The sequence below is a fragment of the Colletes latitarsis genome, chromosome 13 (genome assembly GCF_051014445.1).
Source record: "Colletes latitarsis isolate SP2378_abdomen chromosome 13, iyColLati1, whole genome shotgun sequence".
NCBI classification, from domain to species: domain Eukaryota; kingdom Metazoa; phylum Arthropoda; class Insecta; order Hymenoptera; family Colletidae; genus Colletes; species Colletes latitarsis.
This window is the reverse complement of record NC_135146.1, coordinates 10,274,774-10,290,568: the sequence shown is the minus strand read 5'-3', so window position 1 is coordinate 10,290,568 and position 15,795 is coordinate 10,274,774. Positions and strand designations below refer to the sequence as shown.

At 29.0% G+C, this 15,795-nt stretch overlaps 2 protein-coding genes across 4 annotated transcripts in view; both read left to right on the top strand.

The window, feature by feature from the left end:
* The first annotated feature begins 3,283 nt into the window (after positions 1-3,283).
* On the top strand, positions 3,284-5,025 carry LOC143349340 (uncharacterized). 2 transcript variants are annotated; one of them, XR_013080895.1, is made up of 7 exons: positions 3,284-3,543; positions 3,646-3,857; positions 3,932-4,006; positions 4,098-4,217; positions 4,341-4,599; positions 4,700-4,786; positions 4,868-5,025. XR_013080895.1 is itself a non-coding variant. In XM_076780516.1 (6 exons), the coding sequence occupies exons 1-5, from the start codon at positions 3,485-3,487 to the stop codon at positions 4,553-4,555; spliced, it is 681 nt and encodes a 226-aa protein (XP_076636631.1). In that variant the 5' UTR covers positions 3,284-3,484; the 3' UTR covers positions 4,556-4,599; positions 4,700-4,864. The 2 variants fall into 2 exon arrangements, 1 of the variants encoding a protein (XP_076636631.1); XM_076780516.1 differs by lacking the exon at positions 4,868-5,025 and having other exon boundaries at positions 4,700-4,864.
* Positions 5,026-6,109: 1,084 nt separating this feature from the next.
* The window catches only part of LOC143349526 (uncharacterized), a 104,443-nt gene continuing 94,757 nt past the window's right edge, over positions 6,110-15,795 (top strand). For both annotated transcript variants that reach the window (XM_076780863.1, XM_076780862.1), the window contains exon 1: positions 6,110-6,599. The gene's annotated coding sequence lies outside the window, so the exon portion shown is untranslated. The remainder of the gene's footprint in view (positions 6,600-15,795) is intronic.

Below are 15,795 nucleotides of genomic sequence, written 5' to 3'. Positions count from 1 at the left end.
TAATTTAGACATTTTTAGTAATCAAATAATAGGCAATGATAAATTTGAATAGATTTTTTTATTAGAATAGAATTTGATTTTCTGCTAAATTTTATCTATTTCTTATTTTAATTATTTAATTTATACAGAGTGGAGTGCAAATGGTCAGATTTAGGAAATGAAAATTAAAATTTGAACAATTTTTATATCAAATATAGGCAATGATAGATTTTAATAGATTTTTTGTTAGAATAGAATTTGATTTTCTGCTAAATTTTATCTATTTCTTATTTTAATTGTTTAATTTATACAGAGTGGAGTGCAAATGGTCAGATTTAGGAAATGAAAATTAAAATTTGAACAATTTTTATATCAAATATAGGTAATGATAGATTTTGGTAGATTTTTTATTAGAATACAATTTGATTTTCTGCTAAATTTTATCTATTTCTTATTTTAATTGTTTAATTTATACAGAATGGAGTGCAAATGATCAGATTTAGGAAATGGAAATTAAAATTTAAGGAATTTTTATATCAAATATAGGCAATGATAGATTTTAATAGATTTTTTATTAGAATAGAATTTGATTTTCTGCTAAATTTTATCTATTTCTTATTTTAATTATTTAATTTATACAGAATGGAGTGCAAATGGTCAGATTTAGGAATGGAAACTAAAATTTACGGAATTTTTATATCAAATATAGGCAATGATAAATTTTAATAGATTTTTTATTCGAATAGAATTTGATTTTTACAGGAAAAAATTATTTCCAGACGTTCTATCCAATGGTACGTTTACAATTTCAGAAAGATATATCGCACTCTAGTGTAAATAATACAGTATTAAAATGTTTAATATGGTAAATTATAATTTAGACATTTTTAGTAATTAAATATTGGCAATGATAAATTTTCTAATAGAATAGAATTTTATTTTATGTTAAATTTTATCTATTTCTTATTTTAATTGTTTAATTTATACAGAATGGAGTGCAAAAGGTCAGATATAAAAAATGGAAATTAAAATTTAAACAATTCTATTAATCAAGCATAGGCAATGATAAATTTTAATAAATTTTCTAATAGAATAGAATTTGATTTTCTGCTAAATTTTATCTATTTCTTATTTTAATTGTTCAACTAATACAGAGTAGAGTGCAAATGGTCAGATTTAAAAAATGAAAATGAAAATTTGAACATTTTTATATTAAATATAGGTAATGATAGATTTTAATAGATTTTTTATTAGAATACAATTTGATTTTCTGCTAAATTTTATCTATTTCTGATTTTAATTGAATTGTTCAATTTATAGAGTGCAAAAGGTCAGATTTAAATTTAAATTAAAATTTGAACGATTTTTATATCAAATATAGGCAATGATAAATTTTAGTAGATTTTTTATTAGAATAGAATTTGATTTTCTGCTAAATTTTATCTATTTCTTATTTTAATTGAATTGTTTAATTTATAGAGTGCAAAAGGTCAGATTTAAAGAATGTAAATTAAAATTTGAACAATTTTTATTAATCAAATATAGGCAATGATAAATTTTAATAGATTTTCTAACAGAATTCGATTTTCTTCTAAATTTTATCTATTTCTTATTTTAATTGTTCAACTAATACAGAGTAGAGTACAAATAATGGATGGTCAGACTGTATTTAAAAAATGGAAATTAAAATTTGAACAATTTTATTAATCAAATATAGACAACGATAAATTTGAATAGAATTTCTAATAGAATAGAATTTGATTTTCTGCTAAATTTTATCTATTTCTTATTTTAATCGAATACAGAGTAGAGTGCAAAAGGTCAGATTTAAAAAAAAAGAATATTAAAATTTAATCATTTTCATTAATCAAATATAGGCAATGATAAATTTTAATAGATATTCTAACAAAATTCGATTTTCTGCTAAATTTGATTTATTTTTTATTTTAATTGTTCAACTAATACAGAATAGAGTACAAATGGTCAGATTTAAAAAATGAAAATTATAATTTAAACGTTTTTATTAATACAAAAAATAAATTTTAATAGATTTTCTAATAGAATTTGATTTTCTGCTAAATGTTATCTATTTCTTATTTTATTTGAATACAGAGTAAAGTACAAATAATACACGATCAGAATATATTAAAAAAATCTGCAAGAACCGATTCTATACAGAAATCGATAATATAAAGGAATTTAACCGAATCGTTCGATTTAGATTTTGCTTATCGTGGGTGTGCCAGTGCCTAGCCCTTGCACGGTTCACATACTTTTTATAGTAACACACCTTACATGCGTGGACCCTGAAACCATCGCATAAAATATACAGCTCCTACTCGCTGATACGTTTGGATACAATTTGTGTTATAACGTATAAATCAATGTAAAAAATAATTAGTAATTATTAAATAATAGCTAATAACTATTTAATTACAGAAAAAAATCTAAGTATCCTCAAATATTGCCAAGGGACTATTTATTTAATCATAAGACAAGAGTAGTTAATTATCAAGCCTCGATTTGAAAATGTTAAAAATATCTAATGTTTAGTTCTGTTGTGCAATATATACAAGATTGTTCATATTTTCATTCCTATTGCTTTCAACAGTTTATAATTCGTCATGTAAATGTTAATTGCAAATATCATTTGGCCTAAAGCATTCATGTGTGAATAGGGCGACGGAACAACTGTCGATGCACAGCGTACCAAGCGGCTGTCTCCGCCACACTGCTGTCCAGTTTCCCCCCATTTACACACCCTAATGCGCAGTGACGCGTGCGCGAGTCTGCGCTTCGGGCAGCTTCGGGAATTAGAGAAAGATGGCGAATGTGAGTCTTTCCTTCTCGCTCTCGAAACACATAAAATACGACTCGCGTCACCAGCGTACGATTTAATCCTTTGACTCATCAGTTATTATCTCAGGAGCAAACCAAACAGATATTACACACTTAAAAATTACAAAACACTACAATAGTGCAAATAAAACAGATATTTCATTGAATTTGTTTGTTCCTCTGCCTGTTTAAATTGCTTTATTTTGGGAGCTGCTGGTAACAAAATTGAAATATAATTCACAGTGCAAAGGAGCGCGATACGATTTAAAAAAGTCGATTGATCGAAATCGATAAAGCTAGCGAACGTAGAGTCTTCCTTCTCTCATAAGATGTACAGGGTTGTTATTAACAATTTTCATACAATTTTTAATATCAAAAACAGCTTTCGTATCTGTTCCTATTATTCAAAAATTGAATATATATCGAAGTTGACCGAGTCGATTAATCTCGTTCTGCGCATCAGTGTTGCGCAGTCAGTAAGCATTGGCGACTCTCTCCGTCGAAGTGTGTCAAAATGATTCGGAGCTTGTTAAAAACAATTTCGTTGCACTTTCAATTCTGTCATTATATTATTTTGGAACAAATCATGTATTGCAGAATCCACGCGTTGTAAGCTCCGTGCAACGAAATAGACACTCTTGTAACTAACCTCGCGAACGACAAAAGAATGGTTAGGTGTGAAATTTGTAAAAGGGAAAAGCCCGTACAAGGAGTATCGCTTCACAAGTAAGTATCGATTAAACCATTTGCATCGAGTATCGATTAAACCGTTTATATCGAGGGTTACCATCGACGTTTTGTACAGGTTATGTTTTAAATGTTGTTTAGGTTTCCAAAAGATTCGAACGAGTTGCATCAGTGGCTTGCAAACATAGGCAGGAAAGGTTACATGCCCAAGGCTGGCTCTGTACTGTGTTCGAGGCACTTTGCGCCAAAGTGTCTGGAACAAAAGTTCAATCATGTTAGGCTGAAGAAAGGTAGCTTGCCGACTCTGTTCATGGAAGAAAGCTGTACGTCTGGCGTGGATGAACCTTTATCAGGTAACAATTTTGGATTTACACCAAAACATGACGAATATAATAAGATAATTACCTTTCACGTTTAATTCTTGTAGATGAAAATATTATCGAGGCAGCCTCTTCGTCCGAAGTAATCGTGGAATCTTACGACTTCCATAACCCCACAGAAGGTATATAAACTGCACTCTACGTTTATAACGTCTTCCTATTTGTCTCCAGAATTGTCTTATTCAATAATTGTTACGCTCTTAATATTTAAAGGTTTCCAAATACACATACCAGAAACGATAAGCAGAGACGATATCACTCAACGTCGGCACAAAGGTGGATCTACGATGGAAACGAACAGCGAATCTCACACGAATCATAATCGTACAGAAAGTATATATTGTTTCCTCGGTTAATAATCTATCATTTTAAGACCGATAGATTGTCTAGAATATATACAAGGAATGGTGAGTACATCGAACGGTAAGATTACAAATTTTCGTGCATATTTTGCAGACATAATCAGGAACGATCATAACTATAGTCAAACGCCTCAGACTTACAAAAGGAAAATACGTTTTATACACGAAACTCTGCATAATACGTGCAAATCCAATAAAGTTTTAAAACAAAAAGTGAAACGTCTACAGAAAACTGTTTCTTCGTTGAGGGATGTGTTAAGGAAATTAGAAACCAAATTATCTGGGGATATCGATAGTTCTTTATTCTGAATCAGCGAAGAGTCTAACAACACGATGTTCTATGCATATTATATGTATGTAACGTACAATTGTTTTGTAGGGTTAGGATCTTTTGTCTTATTCGTCTCTTCTCTCTGAATTAATTCTAACCTCTAAATCAATATTATTTTGTAGATGCAGCCTCGCTCGAAGTTACATCACCGAACTGCGATCTTAAATTCAGGTTACGGCGATATCTGTGTATTATTCTGTGCATATCTTGTAAATTTCATTTTACATATACATGTAATATTTTGTACATACTTTTAATATTTGTAAAAAATATAATTGTTGAATTTATAGGTCCAGACATGTACGTTAATCACCAATCATCCGAATAGGAAATGTAAATTAAATATTTGAAATTCGTGCGACTGATTACAAGATTTTCCTCTTATTCGGAAGCATTGAATGTTCGAATCTCGTCATGGTGAAATAAATTAACGACTGTTAATGTAAAAGTACGTGTAAAAAATTTCATTTTTTGTTTATCCAGTGGGTGATTCTATCGATTAACTCATTGACTGCCAATTACGACATATTTCGTAGCAAATTCCATTTTAATACTAAATTTGTAATTTGGTAATTATATTTTGGAAAACTTCATGTTTTTTTTAGTATAAAATCTTTTGCCTGGCAGTCAATGCCAGTACTCGAGATGGCGCGCGTAGTCTGTTCTTCAAAATGGCGGCCTTGGAATCGTCACAGTCTCGTACGACGAATGAAAAATAAAACATTTTGTTTAAAAGGTTCGTTGCATTAAAACATAGATTCAGTAAATACTCTACTCTCTGCTTACCCTATTAGTATCAATAAGTTATACCCATAAGTCGTATTCATTTTCAAAGTTTAGACTGTAGATCTCAATTTGAATTTTACGTAGAATACATAAGATGGAGTCTGTTAGATCGAAGACATTTCACGCGCAACAACCTAATATACGCAGGGCTCTGTAAAAACGTTCCTCGTGCCAAGGAAACAAGATACGTCACGATCTGCGCATTCGTCATGCCACCTGTTGCGATAGTAAATTTATAAAACCAGCCGAGTACGGCAAATACATGGCCACAGCTATTTAAATATTTGGAATCTTAGAAATTCTTTTACTTTTGCTAGCATCGACCGGTAGAATCTGGGATTTACCAATCTCTGGACTTTTATGTTTACATAAAATACAATTTCTTGTTTTATGGTTTCCAGATCCAATTATCGTTTGACTTCATGGCATGGAGATTATTGAGATACGCAAGATGATCAAGAGCATAATTTGTTTCGCGACGTATTTGGGACAAGATACGAGACGCTTCGCCGCTAGTTACCCTCCCGAACTAATCAATCCCCTGCGTTTGAATCGGCAGCTTAGCCGAGGATGACCGAAGACAGTCGAGTTTCCATAGTTCTTGGAAAAATGTACGCAGAGACCGTAGTCTTCCCTGGACTGTGTGCATAGATACACGCAAAGATAACAGAGAGCTCTGGGCGCACCTCCCCACTCGCGGTGTGGCGAGTCCGAACTTGGCCGAGCGTAGACGACCCTTACGGAGACCGGATTCCTCGCGCAATAGTCTGAGCTTGCGCGGTGCTCGCGAAAGGCGCGTCCTGGCTCGGTCGCCGCTGCGCTCGGGCTTTTACTCGTCGACGAGCTTCCGTGTTGGAGTGTGCGTGTCCACGTCCACGTCCACGTCCACGTCCACGTCCACGTCCACGTCCACGGCGTACCGATAAAGAGAGGCAAAGGGAATAGAGCGGCTACCGTAACGCGTCCGGTACGGCCCGGGCGAGCTCGCCCCAACGCACGGATCCAAATAAAGGGAGGACGCGCGGAAGGACCGCCGGAGGACCGTTTTCGCCCGCGAAAATGTAACGATCCGGTGGACCGGTTAGTCTGGAAATAGGCTTCGACCGAGAAAGGAGGAAATATCGGTGTTTATAGACCGCGAGTGTCAAGTATCTCGACGAGGGTCTCCCATGGCGTGAACCGTTCGACGCCGGTGGTTAACCATTTCTAACTAGTCCGAGCCTCGACGAGAATCAGGTGAGTCGAAATTCATTCGTTTCGTTAAATATAGACGTAGATCGTACGTTCGTGGAACATGGTGTTGAATATAGGTAAATATAGAGAGGGGATTATGCAATACCGGTCGTTTTGCAAACACTGCGATCAACCTGTTAACGCCCGAATTATTTTCAATGTATCTGCTCTGGTTATATATATTTGAGATTGTAGTTTCTTGTTAGCTGCCATGGTGGTCTTGTTTGATGGTACTGTTTGACTGGATTGTGCTTGACACCATCTTAAAATTGTTAGGAACAAGTATATCGGTCAATAGAATTTTAACTGTATTTGTGATTATAATAGGAAGATTGTTGGAAAATATCAAACTGTTGCGTCGATTTTCTTCCACCATTTTTGTAAATATAAACACGATTTTAAGATAGGGGTCACTGGGAAAACTGGTTAACGTATAGTGCTAGGAGAATTGGGAAACTAAACTATTTTAACTATAATTGTAATTATAGTTACGATTATAGTTAAAATTATAGTTATAATTATAGTTGAAATTCGGTTCATAATTCTTTTTCTTGGATTATATTTCGATAATAATTATAGTTGAAATTATAGTTGTAATTGTAATTATAGTTAAAATTATAGTTGTAATTGTAATTATAGTTAAAATTATTTTGTTCGAATTTGTTTCGTAATTCTTTTTCTTCGATTATATTTCGATAATAATTATAGTTGAAATTATAGTTGTAATTGTAATTATAGTTAAAATTATAGTTGTAATTGTAATTATAGTTAAAATTTTTTTGTTCGAATTTGTTTCGTAATTCTTTTTCTTGGATTATACTTGGATAATAATTATAGTTACAATTATAATTATAGTTAAAATTATAGTTAGAAGTATAGTGAAAATTGTTTTGTTCAAATTTGTTTCGTAATTCTTTTTCTTGGGTTGTACTTCGATAATAATTATAGTTACAATTACAATTATAGTTAAAATTATAGTTATAACTATAGTTAAAATTGTTTTGTTTAAATTCGTTTCATAATTCTTTTTCTTGGATTGTACTTCGATAATACTTATAGTTGCAATTGTAATTATAGTTAAAATTATAGTTGTAATTGTAATTATAGTTAAAATGATTTTGTTCGAATTTGTTTCGTAATTCTTTTTCTTGGATTATACTTGGATAATAATTATAGTTCAAATATAATTATAGATAAATTATAGTTGTAATTATAATTATAGTTAGAATTTGGTTCATAATTCTTTTTCTTGGATTATATTTAGATAATAGTTATAGTTAAAATTATAGTTGTAATTATATTCATAGTTAAAATTGTTTTATTCCAATTTGTTTCGTAATTCTTTTTTTTTTTATTATTCTTGGATAATAATTATAGTTCAAATATAATTATAGTTAAAATTATAGTTACAATTAAAATTATAGTTAAAATTATAGTTGTAATTATAATTATAGTTAAAATTGTTCTGTTCAAATTCGTTTCATAATTCTTTTTTCTTGGATTATACTTGGATAATAATTATAGTTACAATTACAATTATAGTTAAAATTATAGTTATAATTATAGTTAAAATTGTTTTGTTTAAATTTGTTTCATAATTCTATTTCTTGGATTATACTTGGATATTAATTATAGTTAAAATGTAATTATAGTTAAAATTATAGTTGTAATTATAATTATAGTTAAAATTATAGTTGAAATTGTTTTGTTCAAATTCGTTTCATAATTCTATTTCTTGGATTATTCTTGGATATATTATAACTATAGTTGGAAAAATAAAATTATAATTATATATATAAAATTATAATTATAGTTGAAATTGTTTTGTTCAAATTCGTTTCATAATTCTTTTTCTTGGATTATTCTTGGATATATTATAACTATAGTTGGAAAAATAAAATTATAATTATATATATAAAATTATAATTATAGTTGAAATTGTTTTGTTCAAATTCGTTTCATAATTCTTTTTCTTGGATTATTCTTGGATATATTATAACTATAGTTGGAAAAATAAAATTATAATTATATATATAAAATTACAATTATAGTTGAAATTGTTTTGTTCAAATTCGTTTCATAATTCTATTTCTTGGATTATTCTTGGATATATTATAACTATAGTTGGAAAAATAAAATTATAATTATATATATAAAATTATAATTATAGTTGAAATTGTTTTGTTCAAATTCGTTTCATAATTCTTTTTCTTGGATTATTCTTGGATATATTATAACTATAGTTGGAAAAATAAAATTACAATTATATATATAAAATTATAATTATAGTTGAAATTGTTTTGTTCAAATTCGTTTCATAATTCTTTTTCTTGGATTATTCTTGGATATATTATAACTATAGTTGGAAAAATAAAATTATAATTATATATATAAAATTACAATTATAGTTGAAATTGTTTTGTTCAAATTCGTTTCATAATTCTTTTTCTTGGATTATTCTTGGATATATTATAACTATAGTTGGAAAAATAAAACTATAATTATATATATAAAATTATAATTATAGTTGGAATTGTGTTATTCAAATGTGTTTAACAATTCTTTTTCTTGGATTTTGCGTTTATATTTGCAGAAATGGTCGAAGCAACAGTTTGATATGTTCTAGAATCCATTCCATTCGAAATAAACCGACCGAAAGTATTCGTTTGTTTACATAGCAAAAGTCGTTCGATGCCCAGGTCCTTCGTAACTGTATATTCGAGGTTTAAATCCGGTTTTATTGATGTTTAATTACTCGTGTAGAAGCGTTTATGGTGGATAAAAGTGTTGTACCTATGGGGGATAAAAAGCATTGTTAGATCAGTCTCGGTAGGAACGATATTCTGTTCAACTATGGTTGGCTATTGCGACGCAGTACGTCGTCAGCCACCCCCTTTCACCTTTCCACCTTCGATGGAAACGTTTACTTATATGGTGGTCATCGTTGGCTGGCATTTGATGCCTGGGGGTTCTTAAAATCTTTAGAATAAATGATTTTAATACTTGGATATTTTAGAATTTTATATGTGATAATTTTTGACTATTTAAAATCCATATTTCTAGTTTGTTAGATATTAGATCTTTTTGGGAACACCTTAGAATGAATTTTAATACTTGTAGATTTAATAATTAATAAGTGATAATGTTTGTCTATTTAAAATCCTCATTTCTAATTCCTTATATCTTTTTTATAAAACTTTAGAATGAATTTTAATACTTGGATATTTTAGAATTTTATGAGTGATATTTTTTGACTATATAAAATCCATATTTGTAGTTTGTTAGATATTATTTTTGTTTTGCAAAACCTTTAAAATAAATCAATTTTAATACATGGATATTTTAGAATTTTATGAGTGATAATGTTTGACTATTTAAAATCCACATTTCTAGTTCCTTACATCTTTTGTATAAAATTTTAGAATGAATTTTAATACTTGCAGATTTTATAATTTTATAAACGATACTGTTTGACTATTTAAAATCCATATTTATAGTTTGTTAGATATTACATCTTTTGGATAAAACCCTAGAATGAATTTTAATACTTGCAGATTTTATAATTTTGTAAACGATACTGTTTGACTATTTAAAATCCATATTTATAGTTTGTTAGATATTACATCTTTTGGATAAAACCCGAGAATGAATTTTAATACTTGGATATTTTAGAATTTTATATGTGATAATGTTTAACTATGTAAAATCCACACTTCTAGTTCCTTAGATATTACTTCTTTTTTGCAAGGTTACAAGGGTCCTTAAAATCTTTAGAATAAATGATTTTAATATTTGGATATTTTAGAATATTATATGTGATAATGTTTGACTATTTAAAATCCATATTTGTAGTTCCTTAGTTATTACTTCTTTTTTACAAGATTACAAGGGTCCTTAAAATCTTTAGAATAAATGAATTTTAATACTTGGATATTCTGGAATTTTATAAGTGATAATATTTGACTATTTAAAATCAAACATTTGTAGTTCCTTAGATATTACTTCTTTTTTGCAAGGTTACAAGGGTCCTTAAAATTTTTAGAATAAATGATTTTAATATTTGGATATTTTAGGATTTTATAAGTGATAATTTTTGACTATTTAAAATCCACATTTCTAGTTTCTTACATCTTTTGTATAAAATTTTAGAATGAATTTTAATACTTGGATATTTTAGAATTTTATAAGTGATAATGTTTGACTATTTAAAATTCACATTTCTAGTTTGTTAGATATTAGATCTTTTGTATAAAACCTTAAAATGAATTTTAATACTTGGATATTTTGGAATTTTATAAGTAATAATGTTTGACTATTTAAAATCCCCAATTTCTAGTTCCATAAATCTTTTTTATAAAAGTTTAGAATGAATGAATTTTAATACTTGGATATTTTAGAATTTTATAAGTGATAATGTTTGACTATTTAAAATCCACAATTTCTAGTTCCTTAAATATTATTTTTGTTTTACTTTAGAATAAATGAATTTTAATACTTGGATATTTTAGAATTCTATAAGTGATAATATTTGATATGTAAAATCTACATTTGTAGTTTGTTAAATATTACATCCTTTTTATAAAACTTTATAAAAAATTATAAAATATCCAAGTATTAAAATTCATTCTAAATGTAAAAGATGTAATAACTAACAAACCACAAATGTGGATATTACATATCCAATACTATCACTTATATAATGATAAAATATCCAAGTATTAAAATTCATTCTAAGTACAAAAGATGTAATATCTTAGAAACCACAAATGTGTGTATAAGATATCAAACACTATCCCTCATAAAATTCTAAAATATCCAAGTATTAAAATTCATTCTAAGTAATAATGTTTGATATGTAAAATCCACATTTCTAGTTCCTTAGATATTACTTCTTTTGTAGTGAAGGGTTTATTCCCATTAATGAATGAATGAATAATAATAAAAGTCGTTGGAAAAGCTACGAATTAACAATTGAATATTTCAAACGAGAAGAATACGTTGAATATCGCGACGCAAAAGCAATTTCAACACGTTCGAATTCGCTGTTAGGCGATGTTTACTCGGCCAGAGACGAGTCTCAAACGTAAACAAATCTCTGTTATAGCGTTCAGCTCACACTCAACATTCCAACGTTTCACCAAGCTTCAAATAATCAGATTTCAAATGTACAGAAATGTTAAATGTACAGAAAATCCAGAGTATAGTGTTATTATTTAATTTGCTCCCCAAGTGAAGCAATAATTTTTGAAGAGAGTAGCTCATTGGTTTGGATTGGGACTTTCAAATGTACAGAATATCCCAAGTATAGTGTTATTATTCAATCAAGCTTCTAATTATCAGGATTTAAATGTACAGAAATGTTTAATGAACAGAAAATCCCATGTATAGTGTTATTATTTAATGCATCATTTGCCCCCCAAGTGAAGGAATAATTTTTGAAGATTGTAGCTCATTGGCCTGGATTGGGGCTTTCAAATGTACAGAATATTCCAAGTATAGTGTTATTATTTAATCAAGCTTCTAATCATCAGGTTTCAAATGCAAAGAAATATTAAATGAACAGAATATCCCAAGTATAGTGTTATTATCTAATGCATCATTTGCTCCCCAAGTGAAGGAATAACTTTTGAAGAGTGTAGCTTGTTGGGCTAGATTGGGACCTTCAAATGTACAGAATATCCCAAGTATAGTGTTATTATTTAACCAAGCTTATAATCATCAGGATTCAAATATAAAGAAATGTTAAATGAACAGAATATCCCAAGTATAGTGTTATTATTCAATCAAGCTTCTAATCATCAGGTTTCAAATGCAAAGAAATGTTAAATGAACAGAATATCCCAAGTACAGTGTAATTATATAATCAAGCTTCTAATAATCAGGTTTCAAATGCAAAGAAATGTTAAATGAACAGAAAATCCCAAGTATAGTGTTATTATTTAATGCATCATTTGCTCCCCAAGTGAAGTAACAATTTTTGAAGATTGTAGCTCATTGGTCTGGATTGGGACCTTCAAATGTACAGAATATCCCAAGTATAGTGTTATTATTCAATGAAGCTTCTAATAATCAGGTTTCAAATACAAAGAAATGTTAAATGAATAGAAAATCCAGAGTATAGTGTTATTATTTAATGCATCATTTGCTCCCCAAGTGAAGCAATACTTTCTGAAGATTGTAGCTCATTGGTCTGGATTGGGACTTTCAAATGTACAGAATATCCCAAGTATAGTGTTATTATTTAATCAAGCTTCTAATCATCAGGTTTCAAATGCAAAGAAATGTTAAATGAACAGAATATCCCAAATATAGTGTTATTATTCAATCAAGCTTCTAATAATCAGGTTTCAAATACAAAGAAATGTTAAATGAACAGAAAATCTCAAGTATAGTGTAATTATTTAATCAAGCTTCTAATCATCAGGATTTAAATGTACAGACATGTTAAATGAATAGAAAATCCCGAGTATAGTGTTATTATTTAATACATCATTTGCTCCCCAAATAAAGCAATACTTTCTGAAGATTGTAGCTCATTGGTCTGGATTGGGACTTTCAAATGTACAGAATATCCCAAGTATAGTGTTATCATTTAACCAAGCTTCTAATCATCAGGTTTCAAATGCAAAGAAATGTTAAATGAACAGAATATCCCAAGTATAGTGTAATTATTTAACCAAGCTTCTAATCATCAGGTTTCAAATGCAAAGAAATGTTAAATGAACAGAAAATCCCAAGTATAGTGTTATTATCTAATGCATCATTTGCTTCCCAAAGTGAAGGAATAACTTTTGAAGAGTGTAGCTTGTTGTGCTGGGCTTGTTGTGGTCCAGTGAGTTATTTCGAGTGAGCCTTGGTATACGTATGTATGTACATATGTACACATGGAGAACGACATTCGTGTATTACAGCTCCACTCTCCCTCTCTCTCTCTCTGTCTCTCCCTATACGAGTTCTTGCAACAGGTTACGCCTGTGTGTACCGATCGAGCGACTGCGCAAAAACAATCGACAGACCAAGTGACGAATTAAATTCTTCCGGTTTGCTTTCTACTACAATTTCGTCCCTTTAACTCTTTGACGGCCGCTGTCACGTATACGTGATTTTGATAGCTAGCAGACGTTGGCCATTGTCACGTGTGCGTGATTTACTTTATCAGTCATTATTTCATCATACATTCAAATTATCACGTTTGTTGGGGTTACAATTTATAATTTATAATAATATTTCTAGCATTTTCGTGTATTTCACTTTGGTCTACAGTATCAATGGCGACTGACAATGGTCTCCATGTGTTATGTGCGGCCATTAAAGTGTTGAGGAATAAGGTCACTGTAAAAACCTGAAATAAAGCGCTTTTTGTGATTTTTTTTTTGTTGAATGGGTAATAATATTCAAGAATGTTATAAACCATTCCACCTTTGATAGTAAATTTCTATTAAACTTTGCATTTAACAGTTTTGTATTAAACAGTGGTAAATGGCAGTATTTTCAAATTCAGAGTATTCTTTACAGTTGGTAAATATTTATTATTGTATCATGGATAGTAAATTTCTAATAAACTTTGCATTTAACAATATTTATTATTCCATTTTTGACAGTAAATTTCTGTTAAACTTTGCATTTATAAATATTTATTCCTCCACCTTTCATAGTAAATTTCTGTAAAACTTTGCATTTAACAATTTTCTATTAACCAGTGATAAATGGCGGTACATTTGAATTCAGTGTATTCTTTACAGTTGTTAAATATTTATTATTGCATTTTGGATAGTAAATTGCTCATTTCGAAACTTGCAACTGTCCATTTTCTATTAAACATTGCATTTAACAATTTTCTATTAACCAGTGATAAATGGCGGTACATTTGAATTCAGAGTATTCTTTACAGTTGGTAAATATTTAATATTGCATCTTGGATAGTAAATTTCTAATAAACTTTGCATTTAACAATATTTATTCCTCCACCTTTGATAGTAAATTTCTGTAAAACTTTGCATTTAACAGTTTTGAATTAAACATTGGTAAATGGCGGTATTTTCAAATTAAGAGTATTCTTTACAGTTGTTAAATATTTATTATTGCATCTTGGATAGTAAATTGCTCATTTCGAAACTTGCAACCCTCCATTTTCTATTAAACTTTGCATTTAACAGTTTTCTATTAACCAGTGATAAATGGCGGTATATTTGAATTCAGAGTATTCTTTACAGTTGATAAATATTTATTATTGCATCTTGGATAGTAAATTTCTAATAAACTTTGCATTTATCAATATTTATTCCTCCACCTTTGATAGTAAATTTCTGTAAAACTTCGCATTTAACAGTTTTGTATTAAACAGTGGTAAATGGCGGTATTTTCAAATTAAGAGTATTCTTCACAGTTGTTAAATATTTATTATTGCATCTTGGATAGTAAATTGCTCATTTCGAAACTTGCAACTGTCCATTTTCTATTAAACTTTGCATTTAACAATTTTCTATTAACCAGTGATAAATGGCGGTACATTTGAATTCAGAGTATTCTTTACAGTTGGTAAACATTTATTATTGCATCTTGGATAGTAAATTTCTAATAAACTTTGCATTTAACAATATTTATTCCTCCACCTTTGATAGTAAATTTCTATAAAACTTTGCATTTAACAGTTTTGAATTAAACAGTGGTAAATGGCGGTATTTTCAAATTAACAGTATTCTTTACAGTTGTTAAATATTTATTATTGCATCTTGAATAGTAAATTGCACATTTCGAAACTTGCAACTCTCCATTTTCTATTATACTATGTCATTTAACAATTTTCTATTAACCAGTGATAAATGGCGGTACATTTGAATTCAGAGTATTCTTTACAGTTGGTAAATATTTATTATTGCATCTTGGATAGTAAATTTCTAATAAACTTTGCATTTAACAATATTTATTATTCCATTTTTGACAGTAAATTTCTGTAAAACTTTGCATTTAACAGTTTTGAATTCAACATTGGTAAATGGCGGTATTTTCAAATTAAGAGTATTCTTTACAGTTGTTAAATATTTATTATTGCATCTTGGATAGTAAATTGCTCATTTCGAAATTTGCAACTCTCCATTTTCTATTAAACTTTGCATTTAACAATTTTCTATTAACCAGTGATAAATGGCGGTACATTTGAATTCAGAGTATTCTTTACAGTTGGTAAACATTTATTATT